This window comes from Callithrix jacchus, chromosome 4 (assembly GCF_049354715.1).
Source record: "Callithrix jacchus isolate 240 chromosome 4, calJac240_pri, whole genome shotgun sequence".
NCBI classification, from domain to species: domain Eukaryota; kingdom Metazoa; phylum Chordata; class Mammalia; order Primates; family Cebidae; genus Callithrix; species Callithrix jacchus.
This window is the reverse complement of record NC_133505.1, coordinates 159,885,181-159,907,312: the sequence shown is the minus strand read 5'-3', so window position 1 is coordinate 159,907,312 and position 22,132 is coordinate 159,885,181. Positions and strand designations below refer to the sequence as shown.

Below are 22,132 nucleotides of genomic sequence, written 5' to 3'. Positions count from 1 at the left end.
AGCTTTTTCTGTTTCTCTGAAAAATGTCTTTGGTACTTTGATAGGGATTGCATAAAATCTTTAGATTGTTTTAGGTAGTATGGACATTTTAACAGTATTGATTCTTCCAATCCATTAGCAAGAAATATCTTTCCATTTTTTTGGTGTCTTCTTCAATTTATTTCATCAGTGTTTTACAGTTTTCATTATAAAGATCTTTCACTGCTTTGGTTAACTTAAATCCTAGGTGTTTAATTTTATTTGTGGTTGTTATAATAGGATTACTTTTTTGGTTTCTTTTTCAGATTGTTCACTATTAGCATGTAGAAATGCTACTGATTTTTCTATGTTGATTTTATATCCTGAAACTTTACTGAATGTATCAGTTCTAATTTTTTTTTGGTGGAATCTTTAGGTTTCTCCAAATATAAGATCATATCATCTACAAACAAGGAAAATTTAACTCTTTCCTATCCAATTTGAATTCTCTTTCTCTAATCTGATTGCTCTACTCAGGACTTCCAGTACTATGTTGAATTACAGTGGTTAAAATGTGCATCCTTGTCATGTCCCAGATTTTAGAGGAAAGGCTTTCAGTTTTTTCCCATTCAGTACTAGCTGTGGGTCTGTCATATATGGCCTTTATTATGTTGAAGTATATTTCTTCTATACCCAGGTTTTTGAAGGTTTTTAATTATGAAAGGATGTTGAATTTTATAGTATCAGATGCTTTTTCAGCATCAATTGATATATTCATATGTTTTCTGTCCTTTATTCTGTCAATGTGATATAATACATTGATTGATTTGCATATGTTGAATTAATTTTTTCATTCTAGGGATAAATCCTACTAGGTCATGATGAATGATCTTTTAAATGTATTGTTGAATTTGGTTTGCTAGTATTTTGCTGAGGACTTTTCCATCAATAATCATCAGAGATACTGACCAGTACTTCTCTTTTTTTGATGTGTCTTTTTCTGGTTTGGGTATCAGGATAATACTGGCCTCATGGAATGGAAGTATTTCCTCCTCTAGTTTTCGGAATAATTTGAGTAGGATTGGTGTTAATTCTTCTTTAAATCTTTGGTAGAATTCAGCAGTGAAGCCATCAGGTCCCAGGCTTTTCTTTATAGGGAGACTTTTTATTATGATTTTGATCTTGTTCTTTGGTGTTATTATTCCCACCAACTTACATTCTTATAATCTTAATCTACATTCCCATCAACAGGGTACAGTGGTTCCCTTTTCTCTACATCTGTTCAGATTTTAGATTATTTCCTGGTTCAATCTTGGTAGGTTGTATGTGTCTAAGAATTTGTGCATTTCTTCTAGATTTTCCAATTTATTGGAACATAGTTACTCATAGTATTCTCTAATGAAAACGTTTGAAGTATAAGTTGTAATGTCTCCTTTTTCATTTCTGATTTTTTAATTTGGAACTTCTCTTTTTTTCTTAGTCTAGCTGAAAGTTTTTCAATTTTGTTTAACTTTGCAAAAAAACAACTTTTTGTTAGCTTTTTATTGTTTTTCTCATTTCAAATTGATTTATTTCTGCTCTGGTCCTTATTATTTCTTTTCTTCTACTAATTTGGGATTTGGCATTCTTTTGCTTTTCTAGCTCTTTAAGATACATCACTAGGTTATTCATTTAAAGTTTTTCTTCTTTGTTGACATAAGCACATATGTCAATAAACTTCCCTCTTAGTAGTGCTTTTACTGTATCCTATAGGTTTTGATGTGTTGTATTATCATTACAATTTGTTTCAAGAAATTTGTCCATTTCCTTTGTAATTTCTTTATTGACCCACTGGTCATTGAGGAGCATATTGTTTGATTTCCATACGTTTTCATAGTTTCCAAAATTCCTCTTGTTATTGATTTCTAGTTTTATTTCATTGTGATCAGAAAAAGATGCTTGATTCTATTTCAATTTTTTAATGTTTTAAGACTTGTTTTATGACCTAACATATGATTTATCCTTGAGACTGATACATGTACTGAGGAAAAGAATATGTATGAAATGTTCTGTATCTGTTAGATCTGTTTGGTCTACAGTGCAGATTAAGTCTAATGTTTATTGACTTTCTGTCTGGAAGATCATCCAGTGCTGAAAATGAAATGTTTTCTCTAGCTATTACTGTATTGGGGCCTCTTTCTTTAGCCCTAATCATATTTGCTGTGTATATCTGGGTGTTTTTATTTTGGGTGCACATATATTTAAAATTATTATATCCTCTTGTTGAATTAACCTCTTTATCATTATATTGTGACCCTCTTTGTCTCTTCTTATAATTTGTGTATTGAGATTCATTTTGATTAAAGTAAGTATAGCTACTCCTGCTCCCTTTTTCTTTCTGTTGGTGTGGAATACCTTATTCTATCCCTTTATTTTCTGTCTATGTGTGTCATTATAGAAGTGTGTTTCTTATAGGCAACAGATCAAGAGGTCATGTTTTTTTCCATTCAGGCACTCTGTATGTTTTGATTGGAGACTTTAGTCCCTTTACATTCAATGTTACTATTGATAAGTAAGGATTTACTCCTGCCATTTTGTTATTCATTTTCTGGTAGTTTTTTGTTCTTCTCTTTCTTCTTTCTTTCCCTTTTCTCCTTTTAGTGAAGGTGATTTTCTCTGGTGACATGATTTAGTTGTTTTGTATTTTTTGAGCATGGATTGATGTATTTTTAGGTTTGAGGTTACCATGAGGCTTGAAAATAGAATATTATTACTCTTAATTTTAAACTGATAACAACTTAATACAGTTTGCATAAACAGAAGCAAAAAGAAAACTAATAAAAACTCTGGGCTTTAACTTTGTCCGCTCACTTTTTAACTTTTTGTTTCTATTTATATCTTATTGTACTGTCTATGTCTTGAAAAGTTATTGTAGTTACTATTTTTATTGGTTCATATTCTTTCTACTTAGAATAAAAGTAGTTTACATACCACAGTTACAATGTTAAGTATTCTGTGCTTTTCTGTGTACTTTCAGTGAGTTTTGTACCTTCAGGTGATTACTTATTAACTTCCTTTTCTTTCTGATTGAAGTACTCTGTTAGCATTTCTTGTAAGATAGGTCTAGTGTTGATGAAATCCTTCAGCTTTTGCTTGTCTGGGAAAGTCTTTATTTCTCCTTTATGTTTGAAGGATATTTTTGTCAGATTTACTATTCTAGGATAAAAGGATTTTTTCCTTCAGCACTTTAAATATGTTATGCCACTCTCTCCTGGCATGTAACATTTCCACTGAAAAGTCTACTGAAAAGTATTGGAAGTCCATTATATGTTGTTACTTTTCTCTTGCTGCTTTTAGGATCCTTTGTTTATCCTTAACCTTTGGGAATTTATTTATTAAATGCCTTGTGATAATCTTCTTTGGGTAAAATCTACTTGATATTCTATAACCTTCTTGTAATTGGATATTGATATCCTTCTAGGTTTGGGAAGTTCTCTGTTATTTCTTTGAATAAACTTTCTACCCTTCTCTCTTTCTCTACCTCCTCTCTAAGGCCAACAACTCTTTGATTTGCCCTGTTGAGGCTATTTTCTAGATCATGAAGGCATGCTTCATTGCTTTTCTTTCTTTCCTCTGTTGTCTCCTCTGACTGTGTATTTCCAAACCATCTGTCTTCAAGTTCACTAATTCTTTCTTCTGCTTGATCAGTTCTGCTATTGAGACTCAGATGCATTCTTCATTATGCCAATTGCATTTTTCAGTTCCAGAATGTCTGCTCAATTCTTTTTAATTATTTCATTCTCTTTGTTAAATTTATCTGATAGAATTCTGAATTCCTTCTTTGTGTTATCTTGAATTTCTTTGAGTTTCCTCAAAACAGCTATTTTGAATTCTCTGTCTTAAAAGTTGTATATCTCTGTTTCTTCAGGATCAGTCCTTGGTGGCTTGTTTAGTTCCTTTGGTGAGGTTCTTTTTTCCTACAACCATCAAGAGTGTCTCAATAGTTGCGGATGTTTCTCTATGTCTGGGCATTGAAGAGTTAAGTGTTTATTGTAGTTGTCACCATCTGGGCTTGTTTGTACCCCTCCTTCTCGAGAAGACTTTGCAGATAGGTCTTAGGTGTTGTGATGTTAGCTGTATGTGCTTTAGGGGGTACCCCAAGCCCAATAATGATGTGATTCTTGCAGACTTGTACAGGTATTACCTTGATGGTCCTGGGCTCTGTAGTTAGCAGGTGATGAATCCTGCCAGGACTGGATGCTTCCCTTCAAGGTAGCAGGTTCTATTCTGACCCAGGGTCTATCTAGCAATGTTTTCCAGAAGCTACAGCCTAAAAAGAGGATATCACAACTCCAATTAGTGCCCTATTCTGTTTGGCTGAGCTGATATCCAAGATTCAAAACAAAGTCTTCCCCACTCTTCCCTCGCCTCTCCTCAAGTGGAAGAAAGGGATCTCTTTTGGAGCCACAAGGTGTACAGCCTGTGATTAGAAAAGCGGGGGATGACAGCATTCCAGTAGCAGGTAGCCACCCTGGCTGGCATCTTGATAGGTCACGTACCCTCTGGTCAACTGTCCCTGCACCAAGTTCAGCACTAGGACTCCTATAAAAATTGCAGTCCTTGTAGCCTTGACTGCCTTTCAAGCTCATTAGAGCCCTAGGGTACTTTAGCCTGCAGTGGCAAGGTTTGCGGGAACTCGAGTTCTAACCTCTGGGAGCAGTGATTCCCCTCTGGCTAAGGCGAATATAAACACTCCCTCTGTGAGAGGGCATCAGCTGAATTTGGTCCAGCTTTCCTTTCTGCTCTAACAGTATAGCACTGAATTCAAAGCCTTACAATTGCTGTGCTGTCCCTCCCTTAGTGCTTAGAGATGTTCTCTGCACCTGGCTATTGCTGGGGGGTAGGAAAGAGAGGTGGTAGGTTACACTGATGGTCCAAAACTGGTTTTCTCTACCTCTTCAATAACTCTTTCAGTCACATGATATTAAAACCAGGTACTGTGAGGGTGCACCTGATTTTTAGTTCTTTCAAGGTGCTTTTCTTGTGTAGATAGTTATTAGTTCGTGTCCTTGTGAAAGTAGGGTGGGAGGGGGGCACAGGGATCTGCCGTCTTGCTCCACCTTCTCAATGCCATCTTTATTCACTCTCCAACAAATTTTTGCCTTGATTAGAACCTGGATTTTTTGAAAAGGTTAAATTATTATTTGACAGTCTCTTTCATATGGATATCAACTAGTTTGAGACAGAATATACAGAATGTAACTTTGGAAAGCAGAGATAATGTTCACTCTCATATGCTTAATATCTGGAGAGATGGCCATGTAAAGCTGTTCTTCAATATATAGGTCTTAAAGTACAAAAGAGAATCACAGGTAACCTACATTGTTTTAGTTGTAAAAAAAAGTAAGATAGGTATATTACATTAAACACAAACATAAATGGGATACATTTCATGGGTTTTAGTTTGTTCCGGGGATATTTCCACATAGTATTACTCTCTTTGTTACCATTTAAGATATTTAAACACTGTCTTGTGTTGAATTTTCATAGCTGTTATCCCTGGCTGTATAAGTATCTTAAATAATTTTATGAATAATAATGACTAGAGGAAACAGTCTCTGGAATACTTCTTTTCAAATGTTACTGTTTTTGTTTTGCCTATTAATTTTTTCACATTTTAAATGATTTCTTTCTTTCCCTATTTTAACCTTATCTTCTTCACATGCATTGAAATATTGAGCATGTCTGCTCTCTGAAAAACAGTTTTGTGAATCTCAAAATGAACATGTCACATAAAAGAAAATGCTGTATTTTTCTAAGTAAAGACATTATGACTCTACATTAAACACAGAGGTTTTATTTTAGAATGGCACAGTGAAGGTAATAGGGCCATTCTAAGGGTTCTTGTTGTCACCATGCAGTGTCTCTCACAAAAGCTACTCTAACTGTAATGCATTTTTGTCCCTATTAAGACATTCACCCTAAGCTAATGCTGCTGTTCTAAAAGAAAACAAAGCCTGAATAAATCAGCTAAAAATTGGATTTTTAAAAGCATTACTTTATCTGTATTTGTCTTCCAGTCTTTCTCAAATTTCTAAGCAATTGAATGACTTTCTACTTCATTTTAACTGTACACATCTGTCCTCTTTAGAGAACCTAAGTGCTCACCTACATTAGAAAGATGCCTTCTTGTTTCCTTTTTCACCCATTTAACATACATTTACTGAACTCTCTGGATCTCAAGGTTATTCATGGTGCTTCTTACCACATGGCATTTTCATAACATTAGCATCAAAATAATTTTTAAATGGGTGTTCTAATGTAATACTGGGTTCAGAATTTCATAATTGGTTTTTAAATATCACTGCAAGGGTGATAGATTTATTATGCATTTAGAATTCCAAAACACACAAACATTAGTAGACACCGACATTTTAAGGGGAAAAAATGTGCAATAAACCTTATTATAGACATTTTTCCTCATTAATTTTTTTCTCTCTGAGAAAAATAGAACAATGGCTCCAGCTCACAAAATATCAGTGGTTGGTTGGAGCTTAATTGAAACTTATAATTATTTTTTTCTTGTGTACCAAGAGTATCGAGATGAATGATACAGCCTCTGCCCTCAAAGAGCTCAGAGCCTTGTAGGAAAATCCTACAAATAGCAAAGCTCTAAGTCAGGAGGGAATTACAGGCCAAAGAAGATGGAACAGTGCTGGGCACCTTTCCCATATGCCAGGAGGGTCTGGAAAGATTTTTCTGGGGAATGTGCCTCTGCCAGGTGCTGGTGATACCAAAAAGGGTGAGACTGTTTAGGATGTCCGAGTCCAGTGAGAGAAGCCAACTTGTACATACATACAACTCAAAGTGGCAGATGCACAGTACTCTGTGTGAACACTGAGAGGGCCTATTTTTCTCCAAAGAGCAGAAGGAGAGGGTGATACACAGAATAGAAGTTCAACAAGTCCTTAGTCTGCTCTTCCACTTGGGGCTTCACTAGGACACTCCATTTCCTTCTGATTCTGGGAAACAGACTTCCCCTACACACCAATCACAATGCCTAGTAGGTGAGACCATCAGTCACAACTCAGTGTGGCCTGAGCCAGAACTTCCCAGGTGTCAGTGCCTACATTAGTCACCTTACCTGTAAATCGGTATTGGTTGCCGCTGTTAACATGCAGATTCAGACACAGGAAGCCTCAGGTGAGGCTTGAGATCCTCATTCCTAACAACCTCCCAGAGGGTGGAATGCTGCCTGCTGGTCCAGGAACCACATTTTGAATGGCAAAACCCAAATTTTGACTTATGTTAAAATGGTTGTGTGATAATTACCAAATGAATCTATCACTCTTGCTTTGATATTTAAAAATCCATTATGAAATTCTGAAGGAATATCTTCAGCTATTTGTTGTAAATATGAAAACAGAAGTCAGCCCAGGAATAATAATAACATTAGGAACAATTGCTGTAATAGCGATTACAAATTATTGACTGCTTTTCACTTGGCTTTTTGTTACAGTTGGTAATAAAAACTAGGAATAAATAGGGTTTGTTTTATTCCTTACAATTACTGACTGAAGTAAATATCATTTTCCCATTTTGCAAACAAAGGCAGAGGTTAAGTAACTAATTCAGTGCCACACAGCCAGTACAAGGGCGAACTTTGTCATTCAATTCCAGGTCTCTCTTACTCCAGAGCCAACACCCCCTAAAGAACATAGTCAAAAGAAGCAAATAGAAAGCTGATAGAAGTGCAGAATAATAAGAGTAAAAATTGTGATGTCCTGTGGCATAGAAATGGCTTAACCTTCTAGGGACAAAAACTAGCAGCTGAGCTACACAAGGTGCCCCTGTCAAATAGCTCTGTCAAATAATGCTTTTAAATGCAGCCAATGATACACATGAGCCAAAACAAGGCAGCGGCTGGTGTCAATCTGATTCAGTACTTTCATAGGGGAAAGCACCAGAGCAACTATTTTATAGTCTTCATATATATATATATATATATATATATATATAACTATTGTGAACATGAAGAGAGACTTGCTGACTTACCATCAAGTGACATGTTAGTCAAGATTATTTATCAAGTAGGAAAAGAAACTACATGGATATATTCACTGATAGAGCCAGATTCTGACCTCCGAAAGTATGGACCAGAACCATGTTCTTAGCAATTATTCACTCTGAAGGCACAAAGAATGTATTTCTTGAATTTCTGATCATTTTAATATAATCATAAAAATGGTGATTTTGAAAAAACAAAGTGCTAACAAGCACATCCTTCCAGAAGTAGTAGTATTACTCCAGGACAACTCTTTTTAGATAAATGGGTCATGAACTAAGAAGTGACATTGAAAACTTGCTCAGTTATAGATACATGCTGGCTTTGCTGAAGCAGAGTAGTTATCAGAGACTTTAAATTGAGAAGTGAGTTGCTTTTCCTCACAGGGAAAATTCATCACAACTAAGAATAACTATCTGTACTTGGTGAATTTCTTCCTTGTCCACTCCAGTGCTAAAGCAGGCTTCACAAATTTGGCTTGTTTAGCAGATAAGTTTGTCAGCTCCACACTGAATCAGCGACTACATGGTAAAACTGAATGCTTTCAACAACCATGACAAGATGGCTACAATTATAATAAAGTTTGATTGTTGGATAACGAGTTGATTGTGGGTACTATGAGTCACTCGAGACTCAGTTCATTTACATGTGGTAAAAAGTACAGTGTCAATGGTGAAATAATAACCTAAACCATTAGTCTTTCTTCCTCACTGACTAAGCCTTTGTGTAGAACCCTGAGATAGGAAAATCCCAGCTAATGGATACAGAAACTTTACATCCCACCATATAAGTGAAATGATCTCGCTGCAGGAATATACTGATGAAAATCTTCAACATTTGTAGCACTAAAACGTTGAACCATAGTAACTTTTTGGCAACATTATGAACAACTCTCCTCAGTGTCACCTTGAAAGAGCTACCACATACTGACCACTTACTATAATTGCAAAGATTTGTTCCAAGTATTTATGTGTCAAATTCAATCAGCCCTTAGAGCAGAACAGATGTACTTATATGTTCTATAATTATCAATTATTATCTTCCAATGAGGAAACAATGATAAGAATAGGTAAAGTCAGGGGTCCCCAACCCCTGGGCCATGGACAGGTATGAGTCTGCAGCCTGTTAGGCACTGTAATACATAGCAAGAAGTGAGCATCAGGCCAGCAAGCATTACCACCTGAGCTCTGCCTCCTGTCAAATCAGCAGTGGCTTTAGATTCGCAGAGGAGCACGAATCTTACTGTGAACTGCACATGTGAAGGGTCTAGGTTCCACACTTTTTATGAGAATCTAATGCCTGATGATCTGTCACTGTCTCCCAACATCCCCAGATGGGAGTGTCTGATTGCAGGAAAACAAGCTCAGAGCTTCCACTGACTCTACATTATGGTGAGTTGCATAATTATTTCATTATATATTACAATGTAATAATTGTAGAGATAATATATCCCATAAATGTAATGTGCTTGAATCATCCCAAAACCATCCCCCACTCCATCCAGGAAAAACTGTCTTCCATGAAACTGATCCCTAGTGCCAAAAAGGTTGGGGACTGCTGGGTTAAGTAACTAACCAAAAGTCATCCAGTTGATAGCAGAGGCAAAATTTGTACAGAGACAGCCTGACTGTAGAGCTTGTTTACTCACCATATTGTAATACAGCTTTTGAGTGGTGATACAGGAGACTGCCACGTGTATATCTGTAAGTTTTAATCCTAAAAATGTGGTGACTTCAAGAGTGAGATGAGAACTAATTCTGATACGCAGAGTCATTTCTGTTCCAATTCAACCTAATTTTCCAAAATTGATCTTACTGCAATCAGCATCTTGACCATTTAGAAAGATGGAGGAGCATTCTTTTTCTTCCAAAGTTAAGAATATGAAGCTTTTATTTTTATATTTATATGTGATAGATATAAAAAATACCCAGATTTTATGTGGATTTTAAGATAAAATATGAGTGTTTACATTGCAGCAGGTCATTCAGACTTCAATTTTCCTATCCTTTATGAGGGATACTTTGGGAAAGAATGAGGAGCACCATTCAAACTTGACTCTGTGCTTTAGGCCCATAAGAATTGTATGTGAAACTTCCAAATCTCTGCCTTGAGAAAATAGATATTTTTAATAATCAGAGAAATTTGTTCTATTCATCAGCCTCAATAATTAATACTTATTTTAGATCTACAGTATACAGAGAACACTACTAAGATTCCAGGAAAATACACACGCACACTCCTTCCTCTTAAGAGTTTTACAGTCCTAAACTTTGTGCACTGGCAGTATCATAGCCAATAAGGTTTATCTGAGGCACAATTATTGCTAATTGAAAACGTTTCCCAATACTCTGCCATGACGACTTGAAGTATAGTTGACATTGGCAATTTTTGACAGTCTCTATGGAGACCGAGTTATTAAAAAAAAAGTTTTACAATCCTATTGGAAAACAATATCTAAACAAAAGGGTGAAGAATAATATTAGTCAATTCTCAAAGATTGACAATATAATCTAAAAGAATGTACAAATTGATAGAAATAGGGATTCACCATCTCACTCACTCTCAGCTGTATTCTGAAGAGAGCAGTTAGCTTAGGCATCCCATATAAGGAATAGTAACCTCAGAACCAAGAGACATTTTCTATCTAATCATCTATGTAAACTTGAGGCCCCTGTAAATCAACCTCTTTTAAGGACTTGTTCACCAGTAACTTAAATGCTCAAGAATGCTTGGCCTGAGGCTCATCTTAGAGGTGAATTAATATCTTATCTATTGGTCAGACTTTCTGTATATGGAAGCAAGGGTCTTTCTATTACTTCTATTTGTTCATCCATCTTCTAACATTTGGGATCTTACAAGTGAATGCATATCCTCTTATCCTCTTCTATGTGGCATCACCTCAGTGATTAGAAAATTACGATTCTGATTATCTTTCTCTTCTTTAGAGGAAACACCTTTGTTCTAAAGGTAGTGTTCTTATGAGATGCTCATGAATTTTCATTAACTCCTCCTTTAGTCTTCTGAACATATTTCAATGTATTTTTTAAATTGTCATGAATGTAAGTGAATCAGCCCAGAGAAGACCTATCACATCTTCTTTTAGAAAATAAGTTTCTATTAATGCATTCTAAATTCTCATTGACTATTTTAATATCACACTGTTGGTTAATACTGAATTTACTGTCCAATAAATTACCTAGACTTTTTCATATGCTCCTGTTAAACCATGTTTCTCCCATCCTAGCCTTAAAACAGTGTTTTTAGACCGATGTTCATATCTTTAAATTTATCTTTTTAGCATTATATTTTGTTTTATTTGGCTCATTGTTCAATCGATGAGATGGTTTTGATTGTAGCACCTGACTCTGGGGAAGGGAAAGAAGGAAGAGTAAAACTATGGACAGCTAGAAGTAAGAGAGTGAATTTTCCCTCATTTCTTGGAAGATGTAACTAATGCATGACAAAGAAATAACCTTTTCTCATTAGTACACCTGATTTATGTGTATTCCTTGTTAATAAATTTACCTAAGCTTTGAGGGGAAAACCAGTATGCTGGGGTCCATTAGTATTTATTTCATATCAGCTTTCCCAGCACCTCACCATAAGGACTAAAGTGTTTCTGTAGGTGACTGATGGGATGCCAGCTGTAAAACACTTTCCATCCTTGCTCAGCTAAAAAAGAAAGGAAATGAAGTCCCAGTTTTGTGCACCAGTATGTCCTTCTTTGCAAAGAAAAGACCAGTTTCTCCTTTCCTGCTTTGTTCTTCTCCACCATGTGAAATCAAATGTTTTGACACTCTTCCTCCATAGGGAGGTAGGGCAGAGGAAAAAAGAATTGACCTCCGCATATTCAAAAGTATTTGAGAGTTTCAGTCCATAGTTATGGTTCACTTTACATAACTTTTCATTTTTTAAATTTATAACATTAAGAAAATGTATTTGGCTTAAAAATTAGAATTAGTGAACTCAAGGAAAAGAATTAAATAACAGACAGATTTTTCTCTTCTTTATTTACTGATAAACCTATGGCAATTCCCTTGGCACCAGTTTGCAGTGGTGCACAGGAAGTAAAAGCAAATAGGGGTTCCAGTATATGATCACCCAGATATGAGTGATACTCAAGGTGTGATTTATTGAGAGACAAAACTCCTCTCCAATTATGAACATGTAAAACCAAATATTAGGCTGATGCAAAAGTAATTGTGATTTTTGCCACTTTTAATGACAACCAACCTAATAAGTTATGTGCTTCCAAACTATAATAGTGGGACAGGTGTAGAATAGATATTCCCATTCTAGAAGAAAAGAAATAGGAAAGAAGAAAAGAGTGACAGCTTTTAAGTCCAAAACCTAGCAAGTCAAACTCCGTATCTCAGGGCTGAAGAATAATCCTCTTATGCTTGATGCTGTGCATTCCAAGCCCACTGAGGCAGAGGTGCCATTTTCCAGACCCAGTAGAATTGAGGTCTTTCTCTGTAGCTCTGCCAAGTGCTCAGTCCCAGGTTTCTGCTGGTCAGGCACTAAACCTCCACAGCTCCTCCCAGTCCTACCCCTATGCCTTTGATTGGAGGTAATCTAACTTGTTGAAAATGAGGCAATTCTCCCCCCCACTTTGAAACATAGGAAGAAGTCATGATGATCTCTGAATCACTTTTTTGTGGTCATTCTTCTTTTGTCTTGAAGAATGGGTTATGTTTGCAGCTGAAAAGCTTTATAGTCTTCCCTGTAAAATAAAAAAAAAAAAATCTGACAACCTTTCTTTATTCCTTCCCATATCCTTACTGTTCAGTTCAAACTGGCAGTTTTCCTGCAGAGGTAGCTAATTCAGTCCATGCTTTATACCATGCTAATCTTCTTAACAAATGTTGGCTTTGTAATACTCTTAGTGTTCTCTTTTAAACATGCTTTCTCATTTTGTGCAATATGGATTGGCTGAGAATTTTCCAAGCTCATGGGTTCCAGTTCCTTGTTCTTTGGTAAGTCCCTCTTCACATCATTTCTGACCCCTCACATTTTACTAAATAGTCAGGAGGAACAAAGCCGAACGGCTTCAATACTTTGCTTAGAAATGTCCTCAGCTAAATATCCAACTTCATTGTTCACAAGTCCTAGCTTCCACAAAACACTAATAATATAAACACAATTCAGCCAAGTTGTTTGCTGCTTAATAACAAGGATTGCCTGTTCTTCATTGCACGAGATGGAGAAAAGGACAGTGAAATTTACAGTGTTAGTGAGGATAATAACATGTTTTCACTTCAGTCTGAGAATTCATCAAAATGGCCTTCACTATCCATATTTCTACTAACATTCGGCCCATGATTACATATGTATTCTTTCAGAAGATGGAAGCTTTCTCTACAGCTCTTCTCCTTTCCCTCTGAGCCCTAACCAAATCACCTTTAAAAGTCCCTTCATGACAATCTTCTTCTAGATGTACTTCACAACTCTTTGTTAGTTCCAAAGCTGCTTTCACATTTTAGGTATTTGTTATAGCAGCACCCTACTTCTCATAACCAATTTCTGTCTTAGTTTGGGCTGCTATAATAAAATACCATATGTAGGGTGGCTTATCAACAACAAACATTTATTTCTCACAGTTCTGGAGGCTGGAAAGCTCAAGATCAAGGTGGTGGCCTATCTGATGTCTGGTGAGGCCCTACTTCCTGGGTGTAGATGACTATCTTCTTTCCATGTCCTGACATGGAGAGAACAACCAGCTCTCTGGCCTCTTTCTATAAGACCTCCCATTCATGAAGTCTCTGCTTTCATGACCTAATTATCTCTGAAAGGCCCCACCTCCAAATATCATTACATTCAGGATTACATTTCAGCATATGAATTTGAGGGGGACATAAACATTCAGTCCATAACAGGTTCTTTCCAATTTAAGGTGTTAAATATACTGTAAGTAGTGTCCTCATATACAGGTTTGAGTTTCTCCAATGTATAAACATAAAAATGGAATTTGTCATTGGTTATGTGTATTGTTAACTACATGTAGTCAATATTGTTCCTCAAAGTGATTTCTCAATGTATATTACTACCATTAGTGTGAGGAGTTTTTAATTTACCTAAGTACTCTTCCAAAATTGATATTGTGTGACTTTTTAACTGTGAAACATTTAGATGTGAAATGCTTTTTTATTCACATTTATCCAATTAATAGTTCTGAGCATTTATTCATTTAATTTTGAGTATTTATATTTTCCTCTTGTATAAACCACCTGCACATTTGTTTGCTGTTTTCCAATTAGGTTTTTATATTGTTCAATTGCAGTGTTACTTATTATTATGGATAGTAGTCCTTTGCATCTTCCAGTAAGATTCTCTATTTTTATTTTATTTTTCGTTTCCTTATATGCTCAAAAGTTTTTATTAAATTAAACTATGTAAAAAATATTTTCCTTTTGAGCTTGGTCTCGTAGTAAGAAATCCTTTACTGCTCTGAAGCTATAGTCTACATTTTTATGACAGTTTTAGAACTTGTAACAAATTTTTAATTCATTTTTTGAGTTTATTTTTGCATGTATTGTCACTTGGAGGTGTAATTTTCTACACAGACGTACAAATATCTCAACACCATTTTTGAGTAATCTGTCATTCCTGAATGATCCTCTAAGCCAGGATTGCATAAATGCCTGAGTGTGTCTCAGCTCTCTGAAAGTTTTATTATTTTGATCTACTTATCTGTTCCCATGCCATTGCCTAATTTTTTTTTTTTGAGACGGAGTTTCGCTCTTGTTTCCCAGACTGGAGTGCGATGGCGTGATCTTGCCTCACCGCAATCTCCACCTCCTGGGTTCAGGCAATTCTCCTGCCTCAGTCACCTGAGCAGCTGGGATTACAGGCATGCGCCACCATGCCCAGCTAATTTTTTGTATCTTTAGTAGAGACGGGGTTTCACCATGTTGACCAGGATGGTCTCGATCTCTTGACCTCGTGATCCACCCTCCTCAGCCTCCCAAAGTGCTGGGATTACAGGCTTGAGCAACCGTGCCTGGCCTCCATTGCCTAATTAATATGATTCCATATTATTGACAGAACAAATACCCCCACTTATTTTTATTATCAGACAGACTTTGCCCTTCAGCCTTCCATATAAGTTTTAGAATTCATTTGTTAAATTCCACAAATTACCCAATTAGAATTTTTATTGCAATCACATTGAATTTATAAAATAATTTAGGAAAATCAAGATTTTAAAGATACTTGGTCTTCCCACTTGAGAAGATAACCTAACTCTGTATCCAAGTCTTGTTTTATGTTTTTGATAAAGTTTTGTATTATTTTTATAAAGTTCTTGCACAACTAAGTTTTGTTAGAAATCTTACCAGTTACTTTTTGGTTTTGCTATTGATTTGTACTATGCCTTTATTTCTCTTATATATTTGAATTTAATATTGCTAGTATATTAGAAGCATTTGATATTTTAAAACTTAACCTGGCATCCCTCTTGAACTGCTGCTAAAACTTATCTTCCTAATCTCTTGAAATTTTTATGTAAATAACCAAATCATTTGTAAATAGTAAAATTTGTATTTTCTTTTCCAATTTTTTTTTAAATTTTGTTACATCAGCTGCAGAGTTAACAATTTTGAATGTTGGGTATATTGACTTTATTGTTTTCTTCTTATCATTAATAGGAATACTGTAAAATCCACCATTCTACAAATATTTGTGTACCCAGTATGTTCCAAGCATTGTTAGAACAATGAACAAAACAGACAAAAGTGTCTACCTTCATCAAATTTATTGGCTACATGGTTAGACAAACAAACAGGTAAAACTCGTAGTATGACTAATGATGATATATGGAAACAAATTAAATAGGAAATGACAACAGGTCATGCTGGGGATGAGATGAGGGAGTTCATTTTCAAATAAGATGGTCATGAAGGGGCGGGCGCGGTGGCTCAAGCCTGTAATCTCAGCATTTTGGGAGGACAAAGCAGGCAGATCACGAGGTCAAGAGATCGAGAACATCCTGGCCAACATGGTGAAACCCTGTCTCTACTAAATGTAAAAATTAGCTGGGTGTGATGGCGTGTGTCTGTAATCTCAGCTACTCGGGAGGCTGAGGCAGGAGAATTGCTTGAACCTGGGAGGCGGAGGTTGCAGTGAGCCGAGATCGCACCACTGCACTCCAGCCTGGTGCCTGGCGACACAGCAAGACTGTGTCTCAAAGAAAAAAAAGATGGTAAGCCACTGGAGGATTTGGATTGGATTTGAATGGAAGAGTCTTTGCTGAAATTATCTGACTTACATTTGAAAGGCTCATGCGGGCTGCTGTCTTGAGAATAGAGTAAAATGGAATAGGAATAGAAGGAGATAGAAAGTGGTAAAAACAGAAGATGGGTAGGGGATACCAGTTAAGAAGTCTCACATTTGCTGATCTGCTAATGTGACATCTGGATGAAATAGAGGAGTCAAGCATGAGTTCAGGATTTTTTTTTTAGTGTAAATAATGAGAAGGATGAGGCTTTTCATTCACTAAAATTGGGGAAACTGTGGAAAGAACATGTTTTTGGGAAAAGAGAATGAGGGCAGATTACAGCAAGTTAAGTTTGAGAAAGCCAAGTAAAGATGTAGAGTAGCTAGTTGGATATATACATCCTGAATACAGGAAAATTATGTGCATTGGATATGTAAATTTGAGAATTTTGTACAGAAAATTGGTAGACCCAATGAAGTCTCAATAAGTTGATCAAAGAAGTGATAGAGAGCTGTGTCCAGTGGCTGACACCTGTAATCCTAGCACTCTGGGAGGCTGAAGCAGGCAGATCACCAGGTCAAGAGATTGAGACCATCCTGACCCACATGGTGAAACCCCATCTCTACAAAGAAAAATAAAAATAAATAAATAAGTTAAAAGAAAAAATTTAAAAAAGAAGTGATAGAGAAGAAGGACAGAATACTTTGGCCATTCAAAATTTGGAAGCGAGAAAGGTGAAAAGGAAACAAAAAAGCAGACTGCAAAGAAGTGATGAGAAAGCAGACTGGTGAGTGTGCTGCCCAGGAGGCAAGAGAATAAAGTATTTCAAAAAGGGTGGAGTTACCACTGAGTCTTCCTTAGTCAATCTGGACTACTATAGACAAAGTGTCATAGTTGGGTAGCTTAAAAACAATGTAAATTTCTTTCTCAGTTTTGGTGGCTGGAAAGTCCAAGATCAAGGTGGTATCTTATTTGCTGTCTGGTGAGGGCCTGCTTCCTGGTTGTAGAAGGTTGTCTTTCTATATCCTCATATGGTGGGGAAAGCAATCCAGTTCTCTGGTCTCTTTTTATAAGGGCACTAATCCCTTTCATGAGGGCTCAGCCCTCATGAGCTGATGACCTCCCAAAGGCCCCAGCTTTTATTACCATCACAATGGGGATCTGGAGTTCAACAAATAGATTTTGGAGGGGCAAATTTATTCCATTGCACTGTAAAATGTTGGCCCAGAAGGAGATGGCAACATAACTCTTGCACTTAATAATACAGGGACATGTGATGTCTGCAAAATCTATTTTAGTAGAGGGTTAGGGCAACCCACCCATTTTCCTAATATTGATGTAGTCTTAAATTTCATTCTTGAATGTATCTAAACAGAGAAACATGGGTTTTTGTTAGCCAGGTCAAGTGTTCAGCATCCTATTTGACCAATTTCAGTTACTGTTTCTTACATTCTATTCCTTTCCTCTAATTTTGCTTTCTTCTGATTGAAGTAGATTCCAGCAAATATTTGAGTAATCAACTCAGTGAGTTTATTAGAAATAATCTTCACTCTTGAATTTTCATTTAGCTGCATATAAAACTGTAGGATGATTATTATCCCTCAGCACTTGGAACACATTACTCCATTGTCCATCTTCTTCAGCATCTAATATATTGCTCATGGGAAGTCTACAGTCAATCAGATTAAAGTATAACTTCTGTGTGGGTAATTCAGCTTTTCTCTTTATCTTCTAGGCACTTTTTTACAATTTTGTGTATAAGTGTAGATTTATTTTGACTTTTACTCATCCTACTCAGCATGTGGTACTCTCCTTTATGTGAGGCTTTGTTCTATTTTGTTTTCTTCCAGTTCTAGGGAGATTTTGGCCAATTTTCTTTAAGATATTATAACTTTCCTGGGCCGGGTGCAGTGGCTCACACCCATAATCCCAGCACTTTGGGAGGCCAAGGTGGGCGGATCACCTAAGGTCAGGAGTTTGAGACCAGCCTGACCAGCATGGAAAAACCCTGTCTCTACTAAGAATACAAAAAAAATTATGGGGGCATGGTGGCGCATGTTTGTAATCCCAGCTACTGGGGAGGCTGAGGCAGGAGAATTGCTAGAACCTTGGAGGCAGAGGTTGCAGTGAGCCAAGAACATACCATTAGAATAGAGTAAAACTCTGTCTTTAAAAAAAATAAAATAAAAATTATGAATTTCCTGACAATCTGTTATTTCTCCCCTTATGAAGAAAAGCTTATTGGGTGTACATTGGAGCCTTACGATGTTACTGGTCTGCTTATCTCAATGCTCTTTTCCTGTTTTAGCTTTTTATCACCCTTTGCTGAATTCTGAGTATATTCCTTGGCACCATCTTTGGGATTCTTTTGGAAAGAGATGAGTATGTGTAAATCTTTTAATAGCTATGTGTGTTTGTTTTTACATTTCCATTATGTCTTTTTTTATTTCATATTTGTCAATTTTTGTCTTATAATTTATTTGATTTTATTGTTTATTTTTAATTGACAATAATTATACATATTCCTGGGGTACATAATAATGTTCCAGGAAATAAAATGTATAGTGATAAGGTGAGGGTAATTAGCATAGTCATCATCTCAAACATTTATCATTTCTCTGTTAGGAATTTTCAATATCCTCCTTCCAGTGTTTGAAACTAGATATTATTGTTAACTTTAGTCATCCAATAGTGATGTAGAACACTAGAACTTGTTCCTCCTAACTGCCATTTTATATCCCTTAATAAATTTCTTCATATCTCTCCCTTACTCCTACCTTTCCCAGCCTCTAATATGCTGTGTCCTTCTTTTTACTTCTATGAAATCACTGTTTTTTAAACTTCTACATGTGAGTGAGAATGTATGGTGTTTAACTTTCTGCTCCTGGCTTATTTCACTTAATATAATGTCTTCCCGTTACATCCATGTTGCTGTGTCAGGATTTCATTCTTTTTAATGGCTAAATAGTATCCCACGATGTACATACACCGCATTTTCTTTATTCGATAATCTGTTTTTGGACACCTTGGTTGATTCCATATCGTGGCTATTGTGAATAGTACTACAATAAACATGGAGGTGCGAGTATTCAAAGGGCATCTCTCCCTTACTGGAAGTCAGATATGTTTTATAATTTCTTGTTCTACCATTTAAATTGTATTCTTTCCTTTATCACATTGTTTATCTTAAATATAGGTTTGTTAAACTAATTTTAGGTGATTCTGTTATTAGCATTTGACTAGAAATATATTCATCTCCTAATTGTTGAGTTGGTTATCCGTTTTCTGGTGTTAATACAGATTTTTGCTTTCAGGTAACACATTGAATGAGAGATGTATTTCTTACTGTCACCTACTCTTCATAATGTAATGCACTGCATTTGTTTCCACTAATCCTTCAAGACTTTTAGTCTTGAAGCAGCTCTTTTATCAGTATCTCGGGATTCCCTCCCATCTGGCAGTGGTTTTGGAAAATTCCCTGACCCAGTCACTGCACAAATAAGCTGGTTGACTGAAGTCTAATCTGGATGGCTTTCTCTGCATCCTACCCTTTCTTTAGCTAGGCAGTGCTGAATAGTAGAGATTATATTTTTCAATACCTTTTTATGAATGGCACAACCACAGCCCCTTATTTTATGCAGGCAACCTGGAACCGGTCTCCCACTCCTCCTAGGGGAGCATCTGACACCTCACTGGAGTGTGGGACCTTTGCTCCTTTCTGTTTCAATACCTGAATTCCAGAATGACTGTGGCTTTAGACTCCATTTACCTACTGCTGTGCTTTTCTGTTCTGTTTCTGGTCAAAATATATGTTTATCTAGTTTTCAAGAACATAGTATTTTTTAAGTGTTTATCTTTGTATTCAGAACTGAAAATAACATTTTAAAAGAATGAGCTCATAATGCCAAAATAACCTGAAGCACTTTATAGCTTTAATAAGTACTGCTCTCAGCCACACGTTTGACAATATATGTATGATTTATATACATTGAATTTTTATGAAAAACATCATTCAGTAGATTGCATTCCTTTTCTAAGAGTTTGTGCTAAATGTGATATTATTCTAATACAAAACTTTTTATTTTAATCTTCAACACAGTCTTAGATCGGATTGGTCCTATAAATAGGTGGCAACTCATTTGGCCTTATTTGTAAGATCACAGAACATTCTTTATCCCAATATTTATTTTATCTGCCATGATATGTAAATTCCACCAGAGTAGTTCCCCTGAATTTGATAACTTTTTATTTTCCCCTAAGTCTTCATGAAATAAAAATAAATGTGGGGGATGGAGGAAGAGAAGCTGATGTCTCTGCAACACTGACACCTAACAGAAAATAAGGCCCTTTGGTAATGTTATTAAGATCAGGCCCCTGGAGGATGAGTCAAAAGTGCCAAAAAGGATATTGAGTGTTTCAAAGGAAGTGAGAGGGCACCAAGAATAAACTTGATCTTCCTCTTAATCTTATTTAGTTAGAAACCATGCAACAACCATTTATAAAGCTCAATTTACCTTACTGTAAACATCAGTGGAAAAACGAGTTGCATACACCCTCTATCATCACTGAACGGTAAAAGGCAGATTTAATCATACTTGAGTAAAGAAGAAAGTTAAAAATAAAATTTCAAACGTTATCATATTTACTTTATCAACAATCTTGATTATGTGGCAACTTTATTGCTATAATTATATGTAGCAGATCATGGTAGACGTTCCTCCCCAAAGTTTTTAGTATATTCTTCTGAAAAGTTTTCCTGAGAATTTTCAGTTTGACTTCTCAAGCTTCCTTGTTTTACCTTTTCTTAAATTATCTCCCTCCTTCCTTAGTGAAATGAGCCTTGCTTCAGCATAGGCAACTTATTCTTACTGCTTTCTTCATACCCAATGTTTTTTTCTCTCTTTCAGCCAACTGGGTCCTGAAGTAGCTGAAATGCGAAAAAGGCAGCAGTCCCAAAATGAAGGAACACCTGCTGTGTCTCAAGCGCCTGGAAACCAGAGGCCCAACAACACCTGTTGCTTTTGTTGGTGCTGTTGTTGCAGCTGCTCCTGGTATGTCATGTTACCTGTAGGATGTCACACCCAGGCTTGGCAGGCGCTAGCGTGAACATGTATGCCAAATCTGAGAACTGTAGAAACTTCTCAACATGTCTTTTATTGTTCTTTCTTTGCAAGTAGGACTTACTGAAGACTATCATTGGTTTAATGCAAACACTTCACAAAGAAAAATATATAATATTTCCCTAAAATCTATATTTAAATTGATCATGGGTAAAAAAATGAAGAAGTGTTTTAGATCATGTTTTTCTCTATCCATGCTTCTTAAAGATGTGGGTAAAAATAAGATTTTAGTTATATATGTATTTATCAATAAGCAATATTCCAATGTTACAGATAGTTAAAAACATTAATAAAAAAATATTAGTAATATTGCATGTAGTATTGAATGTGGGTTTTTTTTTTTAGTTATCTGCTGTTATTTGATAGAGTGTTGAGCATTCAGCTGCATGACCAGATAACTGTAAGTCAGGGTGGCAACCTCTGCCCAGAATTCTTGCCAATAAAGACAGAGAGAAAAGAGTCACGGACTCACAACCACCTATCAAAAAGGTCAGTGGCTGTGCTTTCAATGAAGGCCAACTCTGTCCATTGAAAAATCCTGAATTAAAGCCAGAGAACATACTTCCATTGGAGTGTTATCACTGGCAGGCTCTGGGACATCATGCAAACTCATTATAATCTCTTTGTTCTTTGATTTCCTCATTGGCAAAATGATGAAGAATTAGAGAAGCTAATCCCCAAGGTGCCATCTAGTGCCAAACCTCCATGATCCAGGGAACTCAGAGAACCTGCTTAAGTTCCAGATTCACAAAGTGCCTAACATTTATGCAGATGAGATTCTTCAAGGGGATGCTA

At 36.1% G+C, this 22,132-nt stretch overlaps 1 protein-coding gene and 1 non-coding gene across 4 annotated transcripts in view; both read left to right on the top strand.

The window, feature by feature from the left end:
• RGS17 (regulator of G protein signaling 17) overlaps nt 1-22,132 on the top strand; it is a 132,938-nt gene that overhangs the window by 71,070 nt on the left and 39,736 nt on the right. For 2 of the 3 annotated variants that reach the window (XR_004742163.3, XM_035296994.3), the window contains exon 2: nt 21,125-21,268. Coding sequence is in view for 2 of the 3 variants with exons in the window: in XM_035296994.3 (XP_035152885.1) it covers nt 21,150-21,268 (119 nt within the window). In the remaining variant the exon portion in view is untranslated. Of the gene's footprint in view, nt 1-18,525; nt 18,600-21,124; nt 21,269-22,132 lie in introns of all 3 variants that reach the window. The other variant, XM_054254541.2, reaches the window with a different exon arrangement.
• Nucleotides 10,269-10,409, top strand: LOC118153194 (U4 spliceosomal RNA). The gene has a single exon (XR_004742463.2). It is a non-coding gene; the product is annotated as a U4 spliceosomal RNA (small nuclear RNA).